Raw genomic sequence first — 24,570 nt, 5'->3', positions numbered from 1 at the left:
TGTGTGTGTGTGTGTGTGTGTGTGTGTGGGCCCTGTGATGGACTGGCAGCCTGTCCAGGGTGTCTCCCCGCCTGCTGCCCAATGACTGCTGGGATAGGCTCCAGCATCCCCGTGACCCTGAGAGCAGGATAAGCGGTTTGGATAATGGATGGATGGATAGTAGTGGAGCTCATCTTGAAAGTTTGTTGAACATGGATTGAATGGACACGGGACTTGAACATGTTTTGCGCACAGTCAGCTCTGTCTTTGGGGGATTCTTATGAAGAGCAAACGATCAGATTTCATTCTGAGATACAGTACTATACATGGTTACGGTACATTCATACAGAGGCCAAAAATTAGATGAATTAAATAAGTCAATCCCTGTCCCTGTATAATTTTAAAAAATTGCGATTTCAACATACTACAGCTTCATATGATGAACACCAAGATGGACGACAAGGCAATTTCGATGCTATGTGTTCCCTCAAGAACGGTTGATCTCTGTTAATTTAGGTGACTTTGCATATCAATTTCTCATTGCTTAATTAATTGGCTCTGAATTTCAACATATTTCTCCCATTTGAATTATGTGTAATTAATTAAACATCCTCTCCATCCTCTCTCTTTTAACTCTAGCATGAGCTGCTCTTCATTGCTTTCCAATGGAAGGCTACAGTCTCTGCCTATTTTAAAGGGAACTGAAGTTCTTCAGTAGATAAAATCCTCTTGGCTTTCCTTTTCTAAACTTATTTTAATCTATAGACAGTATCTAAACATGACTTCAGTACACATTTCTTACTGCCCAGCTCATTTGGAGTCTCCCATTATCTGTGTCAGTGTTGGTGATCTACCCCTTTTGCACCCACAGTAATTGCCCCTGGAATGGCATGCCCTCTTGGCAATGTTATCATTACTATTCAGTGCTCTGAGATGCCCGTAGGTTGCAGTCTGCTAGTTGCCGACTGTCTTTGTAAGTCATTTTCAGTAAAAGCATGAGCAAAATTAGAAAATGTAAATGTTAACACATCCTAACCAGCTGATTAAGTTTCACCGTTTGCCTTGCATGTTTTTATTGTGTTAAACACCTGATGCCACAAAACTGCAATGTAATGTTTTTGTTTTTACTTTTAAAATACAGTTTAATTGTTTATTCTGGGTATGCTTTGCAGGATGCATTTGGGTAGAATTAGGATCAGCAAACATTGGAGACAGGGTGACAATTTATTATGAGTTTTTGTAAATTCACAAATCAAAATCTGATGGTAGCCAGATTTTATTCATCTGATCTGTTAGCATGTTAGCATGTAAGGGGGGGGGGTTGCAGTGGGGAATGTGAATTTGGCTGCCCCCACTCCCATGAAATTGTTCATTTGGGTGATTATTTTAATTCTAGATGGGCCGACCCTCCAGCCTCGGAGGGAACTCTGCAGAGGACCCCACGCGTCCCAAGATGGCGGCCCAGACCGGAGGCAGCGGCAGCCTGCTGCGTTCAGGCAGGGGACTCCGACTGGGCTTAGGAGCTGTGACCAGGACGACATCGGGTGCCAGCAAGGGCAGAGGACTGGGCCCGGGTCAGAAAACAACCCTCGTCTTCAGCCAGCCGGTTCAGGCTGTCAGCCCAGCAACCAGTCTGAGAAGTCAGGAGAATGTTGGTATGTAGATATTTTTCTTGGTAAATTAGCAATAAAATCTTAATTGGTGTTAATATTGGCAAAATACTTTTTCCGCACCTCCATCACACTTAATGTGTCCTTATTCAGATTAAACCCACCATCCAGCCCTAGATAACGGTTTGGTACGTTTAGCTTGATCCATACAAATACTATGGATGGTGGCGCAGTGGTTAGCACGGTCGCTTCACAGCAAGAAGGTCCTGGGTTCGAGCCCCGGGGTAGTCCAACCTTAGGGGGTCGTCCTCTGTGTGGAGTTTACATGTTCTCCCCGTGTCTGCGTGGGTTTCCTCCGGGGGCTCCGGTTTCCTCCCACAGTCCAAAGACATGTAGGTCAGGTGAATCGGCCGTACTAAATCGTCCCTAGGTGTGTGTGTGTGTGTGGGGTGTGTGGGGGGGGTCCTGTCATGGACTGGTGGCCTGTCCAGGGTGTCTCCCCACCTGCCACCCAATGACTGCTGGGATAGCCTCCAGCATCCTTGCGACCCTGAGAGCAGGATAAGCGGTTCGGATAATGGCTGGATGGATGGAGATTACTATGGAGCAGGTGTAAGTCCTATCTTTAAGTCCTTCATCAGAACACAAATTGATGGCCAGATTAGGGCTCATAGTGTCAGATTTTATTTCAGGGGACCCAATATGTAGTTCGTTAGAGAACCATCTTATCTCTGTTCTCCTTCACAGTAGCGAGCTGTTAAGGGACTGTTTTCCCGTTCATATTGGCCCGAGATGAAGGCAGCTCATTGAAATGCACGTCTCTGAAATTAATTTTGGCTGATCTGATTGCAAGACTTGAAGGAAGGCTCCAAAGGGGGGGGGGGGGGCTCTCCTGATCCAGCTCCAGCAAAACTACATCTAACAGAAAGTGACAGAGAGAAAGCAATATGACGGATTGAGATGGAGGAGGATGCTAGGGTGAGCGAGAGCAGAGTGATGTTTCCTCCTTCTCTTCAGAACCCATTATTCCATTCACACGTCATATCTCCTGGGGCCTGCTGGGAAGAGAAAAAAAAGAAGCACATAATGCAGATCAGGCAGATGCCATTGCTGACTGCAGAAGTCAATTTTATATTACAGCTCAGCCATCAGTGGAAGATTGAAGTGCAAACTTTACTCATCATTCTCTACATGGCTGGGAGGCAATGCCATTAATCCTTTCCCTGCATATTTGATCTGTGCACTCTCCCAGGATGTGATAACCCGGACACAAAAAGTACACACACACACACACACACACACACACACACACACACACGCAAAAACCCCAAATACGCATACAGAACTGATCAGCATAGTGTTATTATGTGCCAACCTTCCTTATCATAATCCCTATTAATAAATATGTATGGGGTCTCACCGCTGCTTGGCCCCTTGGGAAGCTCCAGCCTTTGAAGTGCGAAGCAATTAACGCTTAAGTAATGTCGGTATCCTCCTGCTGGCATCTCCTCTCATCTGGGCTCCGGCCCGCCTTGCACCCGTCGCAGGGATAAACACACCCAGTCATCAGCAGCGTGAGCGTAACGCACATGTCATGCGGCGTTCCTGGGTCATCCGTGGTGAGTGTGCATGTGTGTTTTCTGTGTGGGTGGGTGTGTCCGATGAATGTTTGTTTTTGTTTGGTTGTTCCTGTTTTTTTTGTTTCTTTTTTTAGACGCCAAACAACTCATGGACCTGGAAAGGAACTCATTCACTCTCTCGCTTGCTCTCTCTTTCTCACTCTCTCTCTGTCTCTCTCTCTCGCTCTCTCTTTCCCACTCTCTCTCGCTCACTCTCTCTCTGTCCCTCAGTCTCTGTCTCTTTCCCACTCTCGCTCTCTCGCTCACTCTCTCTCTCTGTCCCTCGCTCTCTCTTTCTCACTCTGTTGCTCTCTCGCTCTCTCGCTCACTCTCTGTCCCTCAGTCTCTCTCTCTTTCCCACTCTCTCGCTCACTCTCTCTCTCTTTCCCACTCTCTCTCGTTCACTCTCTCTCTGTCCCTCGCTCTCTCTCTCTCTCTTTCCCACTCTTTCTCACGCTTGCTCTGTCCCTCTCTTTCTCTCTCTCGCTCTCTCGCTGCCTCGCTCTCTCTCTGTCTGTCTGTCTCTGTCTCTCTCAATTCAATTCAAATTCAGTTCAAAGGGCTTTATTGGCATGAAAATTTTAAAAACAATGTTGCCAAAGCATCAAAGTGCAATTTGGACAGTACACAATAACACTAATAATGAACATTAACACAACATTATAACGATCAATAAAGAAACAGTAAAACAACAATAACAATAAAGAAAGAGAAGGGAATCAAAAGGTAGAGCACTGTCTCACACAGACTCACACACACACACACACGAACACACTGGGTTACGGGTGATTGTGTGTCTGGTTGAATGTGCATGTTGCGTGTGCACGTGACCGCAGGTGCAACATTTGCTCTTGAATCCGTGCACGCGCACAACTGCGTGTGTTGGTGTTCTGTGTACGAAGCGTGCACGTGTAACGTTGTGTGCTTCACAAAAGACTGGCGCCGGGTAATCACGGACGTCCCCCGCTCTGCAGAAAGAAGGAGCAGACCCTCACGTGTCAGAATCCTTCGTCTCTGAACATTCGGCAAAAATAAACTGCACCCCTGCATGTGGGGGACGAGGAAGCGGATCGATGGCCAACTGTGGTAGAGCTGCCGTGTCTGCAGTTGGACCGAGCCCTTGGCTTAAGATGAGTGGAGGAGGGACCAAGCGTGTAGACCTCACAATATGGCAATATGGCATTCGCCAACTGCATCTCTCCTCCCGGCAGTCTCGAAGGAGACGCCTCGCCACTTTCGTGACAAGGCGACTCCAGGCCGAACCACTGCTTTTTCCGACACACACACAGACGCATTCATGCGACGAACACAAGCCGACTCCGCCCCCCTCCCGAAGACAGCGTTGCCAATTATTGCTACTTCATCGAGTCGGGCCATAGTCGGATCTGACGAGACCGAGGCGCGAACCCCGGTCCCCAGTGGGCAACTGCATCAACAAAAAGCCGATGCTTAGACCGCTACACCACCGCGGACCTCCCTGTGTTATTTAATGTTCCCTGTGCTGGGTGCGAATTATGCTGTGGCAATCTTACAGTGAGTCACTGGTAATTAGCATGTTTAATTACCAATGACTGGATACATAGTGTTTCAAAGTCAAATAGGAGACCTTATCTATGTGAACTTGAAGGTCTTTTTTTTTTTGCTAAAGAGCCTCAAGCCCCCCAAAAATAAAAACATCTGACATTGCCCCCTATCAGTGTTTGTCTAGAAGCAGGCCTGATGCACATTTAGCTTAAAGCTACCTACCTCATCTAGAAATGCTTCTTCTTTTTTTGGGGATTTTTCTTCCTTTTTTTTCTCGATTGTACCTAGCCAATTACCCCACTCTTCCGACCCGTCCCAGTCTCTGCTCCACCACTTCTGCTGATCCGGGGAGGGCTGCAGACTACCACATGCCTCCTCCCATACATGTGGAGTCGCCAGCTGCTTCTTTTCACCTGACAGTGAGGAGTTTCACCAGGGGGACATAGCGTGTGGGAGGGTCACACTTTTCCCCCCAGTTCCCCCTCCCCCTGAACAGGCGCGCCTGACCAACCAGAGGAGGCGCTAGTGCAGCAACCAGGACACATACCCACATCCGGCTTCCCGCCCGCAGACACGGCCAATTGTGTCTGTAGGGATGCCCGACCAAGCTGGAGGTAACACGGGTATTCGAACCGGTGATCTCCGTGTTGGTATCTATAAATACTTCTAGTTGATTCTCTAGATATTTACTGCAGTGATGTGTGTTTTATCCTCGTTGCAGTGGCTCTTTTGGGAGCACCGTCCACTGAAGTAGTGGATTTAATAACTCACAGTTTAGAGCTTTAAGAGGGGGCTCAGTGCAGGTTGTTGCCAGTTACCTCAGTCAATAATCAAAATTGTTCTGTCTGGGTTTTTTTTCTCCAGTAAAAGAAAAAGGGGGGGGGCTTGATATCCCTGATGCACCTCTAAAAACCAGGATTCTTCTAAGTTTCATTGGAAAGCAGTAGAGGAGGATATCAGCTCTCGCAGGCTGTCGAGGTTCAGACAGAGCAGTTGACGTCAGCAGATGGAGGAAGAAACAGCAACCCAAAGAGAAGATCCATATAGATTTCTTTAGCGGTGCATCTACGATATCCCAATCTGGTACATTTATTTGGTTTTCTTTTTAAGTCCCCTTTGTGTGTCATGTTTTAAAATAGAGGGTAGTTGGCAGAAGAATTGGATTGAATTTTGACAAATCTACATTTGGAAAGAGAGAGAGGAGACAAGATTAAAAAAAGATATGAGGAGAGAGAGAAACCATGAAAGCTAAAATCGGTGATTTCCCTGAGCTCTCCCTCCCTCTGGCAGTGAGGTCTACAAACCAGGTGTAGCAGCCATTGTGGCTGGTGTGCCGTCAGCTCAGCAGTAAACAGTTCCCCCCCCTTGTAAAAATGGATCCTGGGACCAAAGCTAACGCCGTCTAATATATTACAAACTACATCAAACCATATGGGAACACTGTTGTCCAGTAATATTGACTGTACACTGGTAGATTAGTAGTCCAGCAGAGCCCTGTGATGGCCTAGAGGCCTGTCCAGGGTGTCTGCCCGCCTGCCGCCCAGTGACTGCAGGGATAGGCTCCAGCATCCCCGCGACACTGAGAGCAGGATAAGCAGTTTGGATGGATGGATGGACAGTCCAGCAGAAGCATCAGTACATCAGCATCACATTTCAATTATTTTCTGTTTGAGTAGGAACGTGTTTGCCGCTGCACCAGTATTTGTCCTACCCGGTCAAAATTTTCAAAAGCGATATATATGGAGTGTGTCTCCTACCACCATAGAAATGAAGGTATAAGGTAACCCAGTGGTTTTCAAACCTTTTGTGCCCTAGGCACACTGAAGGGCAAACCAAAATCTCAAGGCATACCTGTTATCACTTTTATCAGTCTGTAAACATCTATATTTACAAATGCCAAATAAAATTTGACAAAACTAGGCGTCCAGGTGCCGTAGCTGTCTATTCCTTTGCCTACCAACACGGGGATCACCGGTTCGAATCCCTGTCTTACCTCCGGCTTGGTCGGGTGTCCCCTACAGACACAGTTGGCCGTGTCTGCGTGTCTGCGGGTGGGAAGCTGGATGTGGGTATGTGTCCTGGTCATCGCACTAGCACCTCCTCTGGTCGGTCGGGGCGCCTGTTCGGGGGGGAGTTAGAACTGGGAGGGGATAGCGTGATCCTCCCACTCGCTACGTCCCCCTAGTTAACCTCCTCACTGTATGGGAGGAGGCATGTGGTAGTCTGCAGCCCTCCTCGGATCAGCGAGGGGGTGGAGCAGAGACCGGGACGGCTCGGAAGAATGGGGTAACTGGCCAAGTACAACTGGGAGAAAAGGGGGGGGGTAAAATAAATAAATAAATAATTTTGACAAAACTATATTACTCATGAAATATTTATTGATAAAATAATTCAAGAATTTGTTTGAAACTTTGCAAAATTACATCAAAACAGAAAAACACCCATTTAAACCAGACAGGATGCGAAATTTAAAATGAGGTAATGTAACTGAAAAGAGGGAAATACAGAAGTGTGTGTGTGTGTGTGTAAGTGAGTGAGTGTGAGTGAGAGAGAGGGTGAGTCCTGGGAGGGCGTGGCTGTGGCACTAGGCTGTCCCGGTGGCGTCTGGACACTGCTTGGCTTCCTCATCAAATGCTTCATATATTTTATAATTCCATTATAATTCTGTTGTCCTCTTTCAATGTTGTATTGTGTAAACACAACATCATTGCATGTTGTGTGTCTTGGGAGAGAGATCCCTCCTCTGTTGCTCTCCCTGAGGTTTCTTCCTATTTTTTCTCCCTGTTAAAGGGTTTTTTAGGGAGTTGTTCCTTATCCGATCTGAGGGTCTAAGGACAGGATGGTGTGTTGCTGTAATGCCGGCTGAGACAAATTTGTATTTTGTGATATTGGGCTATACAAATAAAATTGACTTGACTTAATTAGGGTATAGAATTTGCCTCTGGATTGGAAAATTAGTGCGTACAAAGTACTGATATCCATCCATCCATCAATTATCTGAACCGCTTATCCTGCTCTCAGGGTCACGGTGATGCTGGGGCCTATCCCAGAAGACATTGGGTGACAGGCGGGGAGACACCCTGTACAGGCCATCACACAGGGCCAACATACACACAAACACACACATTCATACCTAGGGGCATAGTATGTCCGATTCACCTGACCTACATGTCTTTGGACTGTGGGAGGAAACCGGAGCCCCCAGAGGAAACCCACGCAGACACGGGGAGAACATGCAAACTCCACACAGAGGACGACCCGGGACAACCCACCAAGGTTGGACTACCCCGGGGCTTGAACCCAGGACCTTCTTGCTGTGAGGCATCTGCGCTAACCACTGCGCCATCGTGCCGCCCCCGAAGTGCTGATGAAAATGTCATTTGCTGTATCACCACTTTGCAAACAGTTATGACATGTTCGTTTGCAAAGTGCTGATATAGCAAACGAAAATTTCATAACTGTTTGTATAGTTGTGTGTTGCAATAATAATGTGTGGTTGTCACAAAATTCCTTGTCACACCATTTGGGAACCACTGATGTAACCTGACTCCATGGTCCAGATGGACAAAATTACTGTTTATTAGTGGAGAAAGGTTGTACGTTTCGGCTTTAAACATTGACTGTTATTTGAGTTTTGGGGTTTTTTTTTATTTTGCTTCTCTCAGCTTAAGGGCTAATCTTCCAAGAATGTCATTGTGTATTTTCTTATTTTATCCCACCTTGCTGGATTTCATGGCCTGTCATAAATGATGTATAGTTCTGTTTCACAGAGGTGTTGATGTGTGGCATCTGTCTTCTGAGTGGACATATATGTCAGGCCTGTGCCCATCCATTGTGTTTTGGATGGGCTGATTGATAAAAGGGGAGGCAGAGGTGGGGTGGGTGGATGGGGGGGGGGGGATCTGAGAGGATACTTTATTGGCTGGACTACAACAGCGGGGCCAGCCCTACACATGCAGTTATCCGTGAGTGAGTGACTGAGTGATGGGGTTTCACCATTGGTCGGACGGCCAAGACGGAGTTTCCCCATTGGCCGCGCGAACAGTTTTCTATGATGTCAACGGAACTGATGTCAAAATAACCGCTTTTTAAACGCAGTCGTGCAAAAATACCCATTTAATAAATGTAGTCGCAGTCCAGCCATGTAGTAGGTTTTAACCTCGTCTTGTCTTTAATGATCCTACCCTCTCACTCAAGAGGAATTAGCTCCAGTTTAACAAACTAATAAGCAGACCACGTAGCGTGGACATAGGGTTGAAGGAGGGGGATAATGAGCATGGACAGGAGTGCCTGTGATTCTGGAGTGGTGTTTCACTGGAGCTCCATCTCTCTCTCTCTCTCTCTTTCTCTCTCTCTCTCTCTCTCTCTCTCTCTCTCTCTCTCTCTCCCCCACAGCCATTTTTCTTCTTCCTAAAAATTATCCTTTTTCCACATTATCCACCAGTTTGGGTGCCGTGGTTGCCCTATTGCCCTATGCATTGGAGCACATAGCTATGCCAACTGGCGAGGAAAGGGAAGGAGGGCTGCCTACCTTATCTCTGCAGCCAGCAGGGGATAATGTTCCTCCTCTGCCCAGGATCAAGGCCTTGTGCCGGAGGCTTTGATAGCCCAGATGGGGGTCTACCCAAGGCCTGAGGATTTTGCCAGTGTGTGTGTGTGTGTGAGTGTGTGTGTGTGTGTGTGTGTGTCACATTGGTTGCTCATATTTCCACATTTAACTGTTTTGCTGTCGGAGATATTAGATTAGTGAGATAAAGATTTTCTGGCTGCTGCTCGTTGGCTGTGGCTGTGGAGCTTTTATTCAGTTTCTACCCCAGTGAGCTCTCTCGCTCTCTTTCTCCTATCTTTATTGCTCGCTCTCTCTCTCTCTCTCTCCCTCGCTCTCTCTCTCTCATGCTGCTTCGCTCACTCTCTCGCTCTTTCACTTCATTTTAATTTCGTTGTGCTTTATTGGTGAGACAAAATTGACATTTGCAGTGCCAAATCAGTTCAATTCAGCAACGCATTTATTTGCGAACCAGAACGTGAAAATGTGGATATAGTCAGCTTTAATAACATTTTGATAATGGGAAAAAAAACTACACACACAACTACTTATTTCACCCAGTGCATGAAACAGAATGTCGGGGAGGATGTGACTCTTTCTCTCTCTCTCTCTCTGTGTACTGCATGTTGGGAGTTTGGGTGTGTGAACGTGAGGGAGGGTGTTGAATGAGCTAGAGTGCTAGAGTGTTTTTTGGGATAGTTCACTGTTTTTCACTTTTCTTCTGTACATGGTAAAGTAAGAGGAGTTTACTTTTACTTCGTTGCTGGTTGTTGGAAAGTGACTGGAGTAGCTGGTCGGAGTGTGGTGGTGTGCAGTATGGCACCCCTCCCTGGTGAGGGTTCGCCTCCCCTGCCTACCGGACACTGGTTAGGGTCGTGGCTGACTCGCGGTCCACGGTCGAACAGGAGAACAGGTTGGCCATGAGAACATCACATACGGCTCTCGGATGAATAAAGCCGTGGTGGCTTTTGTCTGAAAGGAGCGTTTGGTCCACCTGTTGGTTGAGGAAGGCCTGGTGCTGGACGGTCTGTTTGTAGCCACCTCGCTGTTGTTTGTGCCATCGACACGTATGTCAGGCGTACCCCCGTATATTGCGAACGAGCTCCTTGAAAGAGAACCGAGTCGTTTCAGAAAGTTTGCTGATGGGCTCAGAGCAGTTTGTCTGGGTTGTGACGCAAGACTGCAGCATGTTGACTCCCTGCGGAGACAGGCCTTCATGTGTATTTACATGATTCTTCGCAACATCTAGAAGTTTCATTTAAAGTCAAATATCAAAACTGTTTCAACACTTTGTGTGCAAGTTCTGGCAGTATGAAATGTTTTGAGTGCGGCGATGTCGGCCACAAACCTTCACCCTGCCCACACAGGGAGCCCACAGCGGGCAGCAGTTCAGGTGAGCCACAGCCTGGAGGCGCTGCTGAGAGCGGTAGCCCGCAAACAGCGCAGCGGGCAGCGGGAGATACCGCAACCGGTGATCAGCGATCTGGTGTAATGGGAAATGAAACTGAGCAGGATAGCAATAATGAAAAAACTGGTAATCCAAGTGATACTGAAGCTCAGGCTATGGATGTATGCAGAGACGGAGGACAGACGGACAGAACCAATGAGAGACAGTCAGACAGCTGAGGCTGAGAGTCAGGTCTCTGCAACAGATGAGTCACACTATGAAAATGCTGAAAATGTAGATGAGGAAATGTTAGAGGATGATAGTCTATCACAGTTTACTGATATTGTGTCACAGGATGATCAGCAGGCATATTCATGAAAGGAGGTGAATGGTAACTGGACTGCATTTTATACAGTGCTTTTCTAGTATACCGACCACTCAGAGTGCTTTACAGTGTATGCCTCACATTCACCCATTCACACACACATTCATGCACTCCCATGCAAGGTGCCAACCTGCTCACCAGGAGCAGTTAAGGGTTCAGTGCCTTGCTCAAGGATACTTCGACATGCTCTCCGCAGGAGCCAGAGATCGACCCAGTGACCTTCTGATTACTAGATGGCCCGCTCTACCTCCTGATCCATGCCGCCCCAATGATTAATAAAGATAAATGATTTCCTTGATGAAACCTATGGCAGACAGTCTGTGGAGATAACAGATTTCTTCTCTAATGTGGACAGTGTTGTTAATTCGGTTATAGAGATTAGAGAAATGGTGAATGGTGAATGAAGAGCTTAGTAAACAGAGGAGATTTTATCTAAAGAAGATTCTAACTAAATATAGGAAAGAAAAATGAGGAAAGGCCCTTTAAATGCACAAAATAAAAAAGATGGGTGATGCACAAAATGTGATTTCTTCTTGGAAAGGTTTCACTGTCTGCTTTTCCTTCATTTTCATTCTTTTTTATGGAAAGTTTGAGGGTAGGAAGTTTAAATATAAATGGAGGACGGGATAGGGATAAACAAGGTATGGCAACTGAGCTGAGTAGAGATAAAAACATAGATGTGCTCTTCTTACAGGAGACACAGCTCAGTAAACAGTGAGGTAGAGTGGGGAATGAGTTGGACAGGCCAGTTTTTTTTTTTTTTTTTTTTTAACCATGGTACCAACTTTAGTGCAGCTGTAGCTGTTGTCATCTAACACCTCATTTTAACAAATGTTTTGGCATGTGAAGTGGAGCAGGGCAGAATCCAAGTAGTTTCGGCAACAATCCGAGAAATACCTTTCGTTTTCATAAACGTATATCCTTATAATTCTGGCACTGATCAGTTGAGATTGTTTAACAAACTGAATGACAAACTTAAACAGTTCAATAGTAGCTCAATAATAGTAGTGGGAGGAGCCTGGAATTGCACTACACATCCTACAGTTGATAGAAACTCAGGAGAACCTCATTCACCGTCAGCCTCATTTCTGCCCTGTATGATCGCTGAAAATGACCTCATGGATGTTTGGAGGAAATTTAACTCAGCAGTTAGGCAGTACACATGGGTGAAAGCTGTCGAGGGTAGTGTGAGGGCAGCCAGGCTGGATAGGATTTATCTAAATCAAACATATAAAAACAGGTTAATTAAGTCCACAATATCACCTGTTGGATTTTGAGATCACCATTTAGTAGTAGCAGATTTTTCCTTACTTGTACAATTTCAACACTGGCCCTGTTGTACGGTTAACACATGATATAAAGCTTTCTGTCAGTTCTTCTCTGACTTTTGGAGTCAGTGGAGGCTGAGAAAGAAAGATTTTGAGAACAGCTCGGTGGTGAGAGGTAGGAAAAACACAAATTAGGATTTTATGTCAGCAATACAAAAAACACATTAGCTATAGAGAAAATCTGCTTTGAAGAATTAGAGAAAGAAATTAAGATATTAGAAGATGAAGTGATTATTGGAAATGATGGCAATAGCAGGACCTGGGAGAGTAGGAGAAAGACTTTAGGTAGGTTTTTACATGAGAAAGCAAAGAGTGCTTTAATCAAAATTCGTATCTCTACTATCAAAGATATAAATGCTCCGACTTCTTTTTTTCTTTAAGCTTGAGAGAAAAATTATAAAAAATAACATGATGATGAATCTCAAGCTTCCAAATGGGGCAATAACATACGGACAATAAAATACGGTGGCCTGTTCAGTGCGGAGAATTGTGACTGACTGTGTGGAGGAGATACAGGAGAGACTGCCTCAGCTGGATGAAACACAAGTAGCTTCGCTGGAGTCCCCCATCTCCTTTAATGAGATGTCTGTAGCGGTTCAGCAGCTCAGCTGTGACAAAACCTCTGGAGTTGATGGACTTCCTTCTGAGTTTTACAAGAGGTTCTGGACTCTAATTGGACAAAACTCAAATGAAGTATTTAAAGACTGTTTGGATTCTGGGACTTTACCTTTGAGTTGTAGATAGGCTGTCCTAACATTGTTACCCAAAAAGGGAGATCTTGGCTTACTGAAAAACTGGAGACAGTTTCATTGTTATGTATAGACTATGAAATAATTGCAAAATGTCTTTCAAATAGACTCAAAGAGTGTATGGATACTGTTGTACATTATAGCCAGACGTACTGTGTTCCTGACCGTACAATCAAGGATAACCTGTTTTTGATGTCCAGATCCAGGAGCTGGACATTGGCCTTCTTTCTATAGATCGAGAGAAGTATTTTGAGTGGGTTGATCATTGTTATTTGTCCAAAACACATGAAGGTTTTGGTTTTAGAGAAAAATGTATTTCATGGATCAAGTTGTTGTATTCTTGAGCCAGTATTCTGTTAAAGGTAGGCAGTGGACTCAGCCCACCTGTCTCTGTTCAGAGTGGTGTAAGACAAGGTTGTCCCTTATCTGGAATGCTGTATTCCCTAGCCATCGAGTTTCTTTTAATTCAGCTCAGGCAGGGTCTCTCAGAAATAACCTTTTCAGAGCACATCACTGATTCAGTTAGTTTGTCAACATATGTTGATGATGTCACAGTTTTCATAATGAGTCAGAATGATGTTAAAATTTTCAAGCAGAAATTGGCCTTATATGAACAAGCTTCTTCTGCAAAAGTCAGTTGGTCAAAATCTGAGGGTTTATTACTGGGGGAGTAAAACAATAAAGAGAAGCCAACATTACCAGCTGGGCTGCAGTGGAACACAGAGGGGATGAAATGCTTAGGTGTCTTTCTGGGCAGTGACCACTTTCCGAACAAAAGCTGGGAGGGTTTAGTTGAAAAGATCATTGCCCAATTGTCTAGATGGACTTGGATCCATCCTCAGTTGTCTCATAGGGGAAGAGTCTTGATTGTTAATAACATGATTGTCTCGATGTTCTGGCACTGGTTTACAGTTGTAGAACCTCCAGACATGCTCATAAGGGAAGTACAGAAGAGGCTGGTGAACTTCTTCTGGGGAGGCTTTCACTGGACCAAATCTGCTGTATTGTTCCTACCAGTGTTAGAAGGTGGCCAGGGCCTGGTTGAGCTCTTCAGTCGTATCAAAGCTTTTCGCCTTCAAACCGTGCAGCGGCTATTATATTATAAACAACAGCTTTGGAGTGAAACAGCATCTGTGTCGCTTCATAGGATTATGAACCTGAATTATGACAAGCACTTGTTCCTTCTGGAACTAGCTGGCATGGAGTTCACTATGACACCTATCTATCAGGCTGTCCTCCGGACTTGGGGAACAGTCTTAAACACCAAGAGAGACTGCTGCCAGATCTATGGCAGTGTAGGGGAGGAACCCCTGTTCTATAACCCGCTGATACACTGCAGGATGCTCAGCTCCATCAGTGTACGGAGATCCCTCACAAGAGCTGGACTTACTAAGAAAGCATGTCTCAGATCAGGAGGACAGTGGAAAACGGCTGACATTTTGAGCCAAGAGACTGTTGTCTTTGGTCCTAGGTACATGGCAGCACAGTGCAGATGTGTCACCTTGGTTAATTTTCTGATAGGTTAGGCAAAAATGAGCATTTGGCTTAGCAGAAGAAACAAAATGAAAGGCACAAGGTGCACAGATGCTACACTGATGTTCAGTGGTCTAGTAGCTGCTCAGCTAAAAATTGAGTTCACATATATCCAATGATTTCAAACTTGGAAGAATTTGTTTCTGTTTGGGGACATAGAGATGTTTTGTGCAATGTAGAAAACCAACTATCCATCCATCCATTATCCGAACCGCTTATCCTGCTCTCAGGGTTATTCTTAATTTCTGAAAAAGGAAGGTCTATCTTTGTTTTCGCTGTGTATGGGGCTTGTTTTTCAATATGTATAAGGGTATCTGTGTTAATTTTGCTGGTTTTTTTTTTAATGTAAATTAAAAATTGGACCATTAAAGACTTGGTTAAAGGTCAAGGTCTCTCTCTCTCTCTCTCTCTCTCTCTCCCTCTCTTTCTCACACACACACATAATCGCCCGCTTCTTCTCTCCCACTCTCTCACTGCATCAGTCTCTTTTGTTGCCCTCTTTCTTTAAGTCTGGGGTCTCCAAAACATTAGGTTTTGTAAAACTGTGTCCGAAACCTTCAAAATGATGCCAATGAGCTAAATGATATCCTAACCATGTGCGCAATGGGGAAAATCTACAAAAATTAGACCAAGATTATGAAAAATAGAATTAACCTTCAACAAAGACGAAGACAGTCTGAAAGTCTATTTGTCGTGCTAACCAAGATGGAAAATATGTCTACACCAAATTTCAAATGAATAACAATCTGTGCATACTGCAGTAATGTCTTTACATAAATTACAGGTGCCATATCTGTCCTTATGCCATCACTGTCATAGTAGTTCTGTTGGATTCGAACATTTGGCAGCAGTCGAAGTGGCGGCTCGCCTACCCGGCTTTCACCCATGGCGGGACTAAACCAAAACTAATTTGTTGTTTGGAAGCTGTTGCATAGACGGTGTTGTTGATTTCTGTGGCAATCAGATCTGTGTTATAATAACACAAAGAGTTTTCAGCAGCCCACTGAGAAGCTTAGTTGAGACAGGGTGTTAAATGACTCACGAAGGAAATAACCATAATGGCTCTACTGGAACCTCCTACACTCCTCTTCTGTGTTAGCTGTGGGTGATAAGTTTACTGCAGTCACACAACTATTGTCTGTGCCCCCCCACCCCAACACACACACCTACACACATACAAACATATTCAGACATACCTACTCACACTAGTATCCACTGACCCCTTTTTTCCTCCACTTAGTGTTGTGTCCTGCAGCACCCTGCTAAAGCATAAGAGGCTCTCCAACTAAATTAAACACGAATGCTGCTGATTACGACAAAAGAGAACCGACAGGAAATCACTGCTTCTCTTTGCCGTTGGCGTCATCTGTATACTGCTAAACGTGTCAGTCTGGCTCCTGGCTCTGTTGGTTCATTTCAGGACAACCAAAAGCAGCCTCTGAAGCGAGAAAGACAAAAGAATGGCACATTACATGAATTGCATTTAATCCCCAGCCGTGCTGCTATGAGTACCCCTCTGTTCTCAGCGATAAGGTTCTTTGTAGATGTGAAGCACCTCATTAATCGGGTTTCTACCTCACTCACAAACTGACATTTAGTCTCACGTTTAGCTGTAGCATGTGTGTGGATTCAGGTGGGACCACTCCAAAAAGTTTCTAAGTATATTTAAAATATACCCCCACCCCCCCACACACACACACACACCACTATCCCCTTAGCTTCTCCTTCATATTATTCTATCACTTGGTGTTGTCCATGTGGTTTCATTCTAGGTAGGATTTCACAGAAACACCATCAACAGAGATGCTGCAACTAAGATGTTCTCTATCACCTCAAATAAATCAATCTTTTGATGAACGATATCTGTTTCTGATGTACCAGCTTGCTTTTCTGGGTTGTCGATTAGCTAAAAACATGATTCAGACAAGCTAACTTTAGCTGTGAAATGCTGCAAAAGCATCTGGTTAATCTCAATGTTAAGCGTCCAGTCAGGATATATGTAAATAATATGTAATGTTACAAACCCCAATTCCAATGAAGTTGGGACGTTGTGTAAAATGTAAATAAAAACAGAATACAATGATTTGCTAATCCTTTTCGACCTATATTCAATTGAATACACTACAAAGACAAGATATTTAATTTTCAAACTGATAAACTTTATTGTTTTCTTGCAAATATTCACTCATTTTGAATTTGATGCCTGCAACACGTTCCAAAAAAGCTGGGACAGGGGCATGTTCACCACTGTGTTACATCACCTTTCCTTTTAACAACACTCAATAAGCGTTTGTGAACTGAGGACACTAATTGTTGAAGCTTTGTAGGTGGAATTCTTTCCCATTCTTGCTTGATGTACGACTTCAGTTGCTCAACAGTCCGAGGTCTGCCGTTGCTTCATAATGCACCACACATTTTCAAGAGACAGGTCTGGACAGCAGGCAGGCCAGTCCAGTACCCGCACTCTTTTACTACGAAGCCACGCTGTTGTAACACGTGCAGAATGTGGCTTGGTGTTGTCTTGCTGAAATAAGCAGGGACGTCCCTGAAAATGGCGTCGCTTGGATGGCAGCATATGTTGCTCCAAAACCTGTATGTACCTTTCAGTATTAATGGTGCCTTCACAGATGTGCAAGTTACCCATGATGCCATGGGCACTAACACACCCCCATACCATCACAGATGCTGGCTTTTGAACTTTGCACTGATAACAATCTGGATGATCCTTTTCCTCTTTAGCCCGGAGGACACGACGTCCATGATTTCCAAAAACAATTTGACATGTGGACTCGTCAGACCACAGCACACTTTTCCACTTTGTGTCAGTCCATCTCAGATGAGCTCGGGCCCAGAGAAGCCCGCGGCGTTTCTGGGTGTTGTTGATATCTGGCTTTTGCTTTGCATGGTAGAGTTTTAACTTGCACTTGTAGATGTAGCGACAAACTGTGTTAACTGACAATGGTTTTCCCAAGTGCTCCTGAGCCCACGTGGTAATATCCTTTACAGAATGATGTCGGTTTTTAATGCAGTGCCGCCTGAGGGATTGAAGGTCAAGGGCATTCAATGTTGGTTTTCAGCCTTGCTGCTTACGTGCAGAGATTTCTCCGGATTCTCTGAATCTTTTGATGATATTATGGACTGTAGATGATGAAACTGTTGGACTGTTTGCTCACGCAGTTGTTCACAAAGTAGTGAACCTCGCCCCATCCTTGCTTGTGAACGACTGAGCTTTTTGAGGATGCTCCTTTTATACCCAATCATGACACTCACCTGTTTCCAATTAACCTGTTCACCTGAGGAATGTTCCGAACAAGTGTTTTTTGAGCATTCCTCAACTTTCCCAGTCTTTTGTTGCCCCTGTCCCAGCTTCTTTGGAACGTGTTGCAGGCATCAAATTCAAAATGAGTGAATATTTGCAAAAAACAATAAAGTTTATCAGTTTGAACTCTAAATATCTTGTCTTTGTATTATATTCAATATAGGTCGAAAAGGATTTGCAAATCATTGTATTCTGTTTTTATTCACGTTTTACACACAACGTCCCAACTTCATTGGAATTGGGGTTTGTAGATAATTTAATGTGAATATGCAGTCAGTACTAGACCTACTAACAATGCCAAACTGAAGACAATGATCCTGTATCATTTTGTTCTCAACAGCCATACAACATTTGTACTTCACGTCTATGACACTGTCCTTGTTTAAATTAAACCCACCACCCTAGATAATGTTTTGGTTAGTTTAGTTTGACCAATACAAATTATTTTGGACCAGGTGTAAGCCCCATCTTTCATTTCTTCATCAGAAAACAAATAGATCATCGGATTAGAGTTTATAGTGTCCGACTGTATTTCAGGGGATCCATGATGTATTACATTAGAGAACCACCTTATTTTGTACAGCGGTTGTAGTGCAAAAATGATCTCACACCGCAGTTGTGCTTTGCATCTATGACATCGAGTGTCCTTGTTGCGTAACTTATCATGATGATAAAGTAACAATGACACACTTTCTCTCCACTATCCCTTTCTGATTTTCCAACAGAAGATCAGGTTTTCACCCCTCCGCCCCCCTCAACTACACCTGCAACAACAACAACCACAGCTACAGCCCAGCCCCAGCCTCCAGCCTCCAGGTCCCTGCTTCCCAAAGCCAGCCAGGCAGGCCTGCGCCCTCCAGGCTGCGGCTCCAGCTCCGTCCGTCTCCCACCGGGGCGCCTGGCAGCTTTCGGCTTCGTCAGGAGCTCCAGTGTGTCCTCCGTCTCCTCGGCCCAATCCGTCGACAGCACGCAGAGCGACCCCTGCAGGACAACTCACCGTGAGTCCCCACGCTACGTTACAGGTCTCCCTGGCCCTGTTTATACTAGAGCTGCCATTTAAACCAAAAAAAAAAAATCCTGTTATTTGAAACAGAAATGTTGGCAGGTTTAAAGATGTGTTTGAATTTGCGTGTCAAAAATGTCTGAGTTCAAGACTAACTACAAGCCTATCCAATGGCCAATAATGAGTTGTCGAACAAGATGTTCAGTTTGTATGGAGTATTGGCTGTCGGGGCAAAAGCAGAAACAGAGATCTTTCAGAGGAAATTATCATGAAAGGTGACAAGCAAGAACGGAAACATTGTGATGATGATATGGTATGCTAGCTCATGGCCTTTGGGAGTGTCTTTGTGGATTTAGCGAAAGCATATGACAGGGTTCCGAGTGTGGTATTGTATGAGGAAGTCGGGAGTTGCAGAGAAGCATGTAGAAGTGGTGCAGGATATATATGAGGGAAGTGGGACAGTGGTGAGGTGTGCGGTTGGAATGACAGATGGGTTCCAAGGTGGAGGTGGGATTACATCAAGGATCGGCTCTGAAGCCCTTTCTTTTTTGCAGAGGTGATGGACAGGTTAACGGACGAGATCCAGCAGGAGTCTCCGTGGACTATGATGTTTGCGCATGACATTGTGATCTGTAGTGAGAGTAGGGTGCAGGTTGAGGAGAGCCTGGAGAGGTGGAGGTATGTACAGGAGAGAAGAGCAATGAAAGTCATTAGGAGCCAGATAGAATACCTATGCGTGAATGAGAGGGAGGACAGTGGAATGGTGAGGATGCAAGGAGTAGAGGTGACGAAGGCGTATGGGTTTAAATACTTGGGGTCGACTGTCCAAAGTAACGGGGAGTGCAGAAGAGAGGGGAAGAAGAGAGTGCAGGCAGGATGGAGTGGGTGGAGAAGAGTGTCGGGAGTGATTTGTGACAGAAGGGTACCAGCAAGAGTTAAAGGGAAGGTTTACAAGAAGGTTGTGAGATCAGCTATGTTGTATGGTTTGGAGACAGTGGCACTGACAAAAAGACAGGAGGTGGAGCTGGAGGTGGCAGAGTTGAAGATGCTAAGATTTGCATTGGGAGTGATGAAGAAGGACAGGATTAGGAACAAGTATATTAGAGGGACAGCTCAGGTTGGACGGTTTGGAGACAAAGCAAGAGAGGCAAGGTTGAGATGGCTTGGACATGTGTGGAGGAGAGATGCTGGGTATATTGGGAGAAGGATGCTGAATATGGAGTTGCCAGGGAAGAGGAAAACCAAAGAGGAGGTTTATGGATGTAGTGAGGGAGGACATGCACGTGGCTGGTGTGACAGAGGAAGATGCAGAAGACAGGAAGAAATGGAAACGGATGATCCGCTGTGGCGACCTCTAACAGGAGCAGCCAAAAGTAGTAGTAGTAGTTCATGGCCGCACAGTTTGCATGTTTCTTTGTCCTTAATTTCAGTTGTTTTATTTCACATCTTGAAACCAAGGTGTTTCCAAATTGCACTCCTAAGATTATTTGGCATTCTGACCTCTCTCTCTCTGGATGATTGGGCTCATTTTTTTTGCCTGCTATTTCGCAAAATACCACTATTACGTTTCCAACTTTATTTCCGCTTCCTGACTCAATAGGCCAATTGTTTTCTCAAGTGCTTGCAGTGGTAGATGAAGAAAAACGGGAGCCGATTGTCCGGTCTCAATTCAGTTTATACACAAGGTGAGCCTCTAAGTGGGGCTCACACCACAGGTGGGTGTGGGTTAAAATTATTTCGGTGCTGTGCGGGCACATGGGGGATAAACCCACCAGCAATAGCCTTAGTGGGCCGTGCCTATATTCATAAAATTTGGAGTTATGGTATGTAGCTAGCGTTTCTTTATAAATTACCTTGTGTATACATCAGTTTGGCTAGGAATCCTCAAGTCATTGAGGCTAGGAATCCTCAAGTCAATTTCGCTAGGAATCCTCAAGTCAAGTCAGAGTGAACCGACTCAGACGACACCTGATGTCGCTATTGCTCTGTTCACAGATATATATTGCTGCAAATGTTTTGATTGGGAGCAGGCTCGTGGTTTTAATGAAGATAGTCAAGCTTGGATGTATACATATTTATGCAGAGGATGAATGCGATCCTAAGTGGTTAAGAAACACCTATGCATTCACACTACACTGCCAATGTGGTCACGTGCATCTCTGACTAAATTCTTGATCCATCTCGGATGCATTCACATCCGTATTTTAGCAGTCCGGTTGTGACCCGAACAGCCGGATACGCATTCTAATGGCAGGTATGAACAGGACCTGTGCATTGCCGGCCTGTGTCATGGCTGTATATGTAACATGCAGCGATGGCGGTAATGTGCCAGTATCTGTTTGGATCCATCTCTTTTCAAAGTGGAAAGATAATTCCACGCCCAGCTACCTCATAATGATGATGATGTAACTATACACCATCATCATCCCTATCTAGTTTACACACGCTGTACATCTTTTTTATGTATTCCCCTAATGAGTATAGCAAGGATAAACAGCCACCACCCCATGCTTCCCACATTAATTATGGTGTGGTTTGCGTTGTCTCTTCAGCTCCTCCCTCTTGAAGCCTTGTTTTTCCCACCACGGCATCATATACAAGCTTCCACAGAGTCCGTGTCTACCCAGATGTGTTATATTTAGTATTCTACAGAAACACTGAAGCACGCTGGCGCACAGGATAAGGCGGTACTTCTCTCATGAGCCAGGCAGGAAATAAACTCGGCCTAATTTCACAGTCTGAAGCTGAGAAATGTATTTCCTGTAGTTTACAAACGAAATCGAAGTGGAGTGGGTTTTGATTTTTGTTGGGGACTACTTGGGTGTTTTAACAATTCACAGGAAGATAGGGATACAAGTTTTAGATTTGCAAACCTAACGCAGGCGATTGCATATGTAATTATTCATCCCGGCTTAGATCAGTTGCTATTTGGGAACATGAACCGCTCTCGGTAATTTCAAAATAATAGAATTAAATGTTTTATCCACGACATGATGGAGATGTTCAACCTGGAGCTGCTTCCCTGAAAGTGAATGAATAAATAACTTTGGGGAGTTTTCAAACATGCCCCCCCCCTTTTTTCTCCCCAATTGTACTTTGCCAACTACCCCACTCTTGCGAGCCGTCCTGGTCACTGCTCCACCCACTCTGCCGATCCGGGGAGGGCTGCAGACTACCACATGCCTCCTCCGATACATGCGGAGTCACCAGCCGCTTCTTTTCACCTGACAATGAGGAGTTTTCTTTTCACCTGACAGTGAGGGGTTTCGCCAGGGGGACATAGCGCGTGGGAGGATCACGCTGTCCCCCTTCCCCCCTGAACAGGCGCCCCGACCAACCAGACGAGGCGCTAGTGCAGCGACCAGGACACATACCCACATCCAGCCACCTACCCGCAGTCACGGCCAATTGTGTCTTGTAGGGATGCCGACCAAACTGGCGGTAACACAGGGATTCGAACCGGCGATCCCCATTTTGGTAGGCAACAGAATAGACCACTACACTACCTGGGCGCCTAATGCTTCAAGCATTTGTTTGAGCTTTAAGCTGATATGAATTTTGTGTCTTAGCTATCGAAAGCAGTCGTAACCTGAAAATTAAAAAAGAATCCTTTTTATTGCTGTTCCAGTCACCTTTCTCCCCTGGTTGACGCTGTTTAATAGGCATGACATCACGGAAAAGGCGGCAAGGCCAACATTCCCAGCCATTGGGCAGTCGAGCAAGTGCCTGTGTTACAGTTTTTACTTCGACCAAATGACTCACGGATTCATTCAGTATTCACCAAAACATACTGGAATGTGCCAAGGCACAGGAAGCTATGCAGCTCCGTGGCGTTCCCCTCGAAGATCTCACCTTGTAACGCGGCCATTTTCTCCTAAAAAGCATTGCAGAATAATTGTTTTTTCTTGTGTCGTTTCCCAAATGAATCTAATCGGTAATTTATTGGGGCTCTCATCCAGGCGTGTGCTGCGTGCTGCCGTGGCCTGTGTGAGCGGAGATGCGTTTGACTTTTTAATGGTGTTGATGAAATCCTGTGGAGTTTTATTTTTCCAGTCTTGGAGCTGTGCAAGCAGCACTTGCGCTGTGCTTTGAAGGCTGCAGACCGGCTCGCTGGTTTGTTGCCTAGCTTCATCTGTGGTAGCTGCATGCGTTTTTAATGTGACCTACATAAGTAATGCTTGCTCTTCCCCTCCCGGTTACAGTTGACGTAGACACCTCATCTCTGATGCACGTCAGCATCCCTGTTATGTCATCTCCCCGTTCCCCCATTTTCCCTCTTTTCCACCGTCCCACTCATCTGTATTCATCCCTCTTTTTTCCTTTGCTATTACGAGGATGTGGGGGTGCTATGGGAGAAAGGGAGAGATGGTCCCTGCAGGGGTGTCAGGAACAGAGTTTATCGCAGGATGAGGAAGGAGCAAGAAAAAAAAACAAGAAAGTGGTAGATCTGAGATGCAGCGTCGTTGTTTTGATGTTTTTCCCCTCTTAAGTTGTTATATATCTGAAATGCATTAAAGTTTTTTTCCTACATTTCCGGAAAAAAACGCTATATATATGTGTGTGTGTGTGGTGTGTGTGTATATGTATTATATGTGTGTGTGTGTGTGTGTGTGTGTATGTATGTGTGTATATATATATATATATATAAATGCTCACTCTCCCTCTCTCTCTCTCTCTCTCTCTCTCTCTCTCTCTCTCTCTATAATATATATGTAATATATAAACCAACTAAATAAAGACAGTGGCAGGGATTTATATATATCTATCTATCTATCTATCTATCTATCTATCTATCTATCTATGCATCTCATCTCATCTCATCTTCAGCCGCTTTTCCGGGGTCAGGTCGCAGTGGCAGCAAGCTATCTATACATATACACACACACACACACACACACACACACACTATATGTACAAAAGTATTGGGACACCTGGCCATTACACCTACAGGAGCTTTGATGACATCCTATTCTAAATCCATAGGCATTAACATGGAGTTGGTCCCCCCTTTGCAGCTATAACAGCTTCCACTCTTCTGGGAAGGCTTTCCAGAAGTTTTTGGAGTGTGTCTGTGGGAATTTTTGCCCATTCATCCAGAAGAGCATTTGTGAGGTCAGGCACTGATGTTGGGCGAGAAGACCTGGCTCGCAATCTCCGTTCTAGTTCATCCCAAAGGTGTTCGATGGGGTTGAGGTCAGGGCTCTGTGCGCGCCAGTCAAGTTCTTCCACACCAAACTCACCCAACCATGTCTTAATGGACCTTGCTTTGTGCACTGGGGCACAGTCATGCTGGAACAGAAAAGGGCCCTCCCCAAACTGTTCCCACAAAGTTGGAAGCATAGAATTGTCCAAAATGTCTTGGTATGCTGAAACATTAAGATTTCCCTTCACTAGAACTAAGGGGCCTAGCCCAAGCCCTGAAAAACAACCCCATACCATTATCCCTCCTCCACCAAACTGTACGGCCGGCACAATGCAGTCAGGCAGGTAACGTTCTCCTGGCATCTGCCAAACCCAGACTCATCCATCAGACTGCCAGACAGAGAAGCGTGATTCGTCACTCCACAGAACACGTTTCCACTGCTCCA

General features: G+C 45.1%; 1 protein-coding gene across 1 annotated transcript in view; it reads left to right on the top strand.

The window, feature by feature from the left end:
• Positions 1–24,570, top strand: part of mtus2a (microtubule associated tumor suppressor candidate 2a) — an 80,942-nt gene that overhangs the window by 2,460 nt on the left and 53,912 nt on the right. Inside the window, exons 2-3 of the mRNA XM_056285225.1 lie at positions 1,376–1,634; positions 18,705–18,967. Coding sequence (XP_056141200.1) covers positions 1,376–1,634; positions 18,705–18,967 — 522 coding nt within the window. The remainder of the gene's footprint in view (positions 1–1,375; positions 1,635–18,704; positions 18,968–24,570) is intronic.

This window comes from Lampris incognitus, chromosome 8 (assembly GCF_029633865.1).
Source record: "Lampris incognitus isolate fLamInc1 chromosome 8, fLamInc1.hap2, whole genome shotgun sequence".
Lineage (NCBI taxonomy): Eukaryota > Metazoa > Chordata > Actinopteri > Lampriformes > Lampridae > Lampris > Lampris incognitus.
Note: the sequence above shows the minus strand (reverse complement) of the source record. Positions and strands in the feature narration are given on the sequence as shown.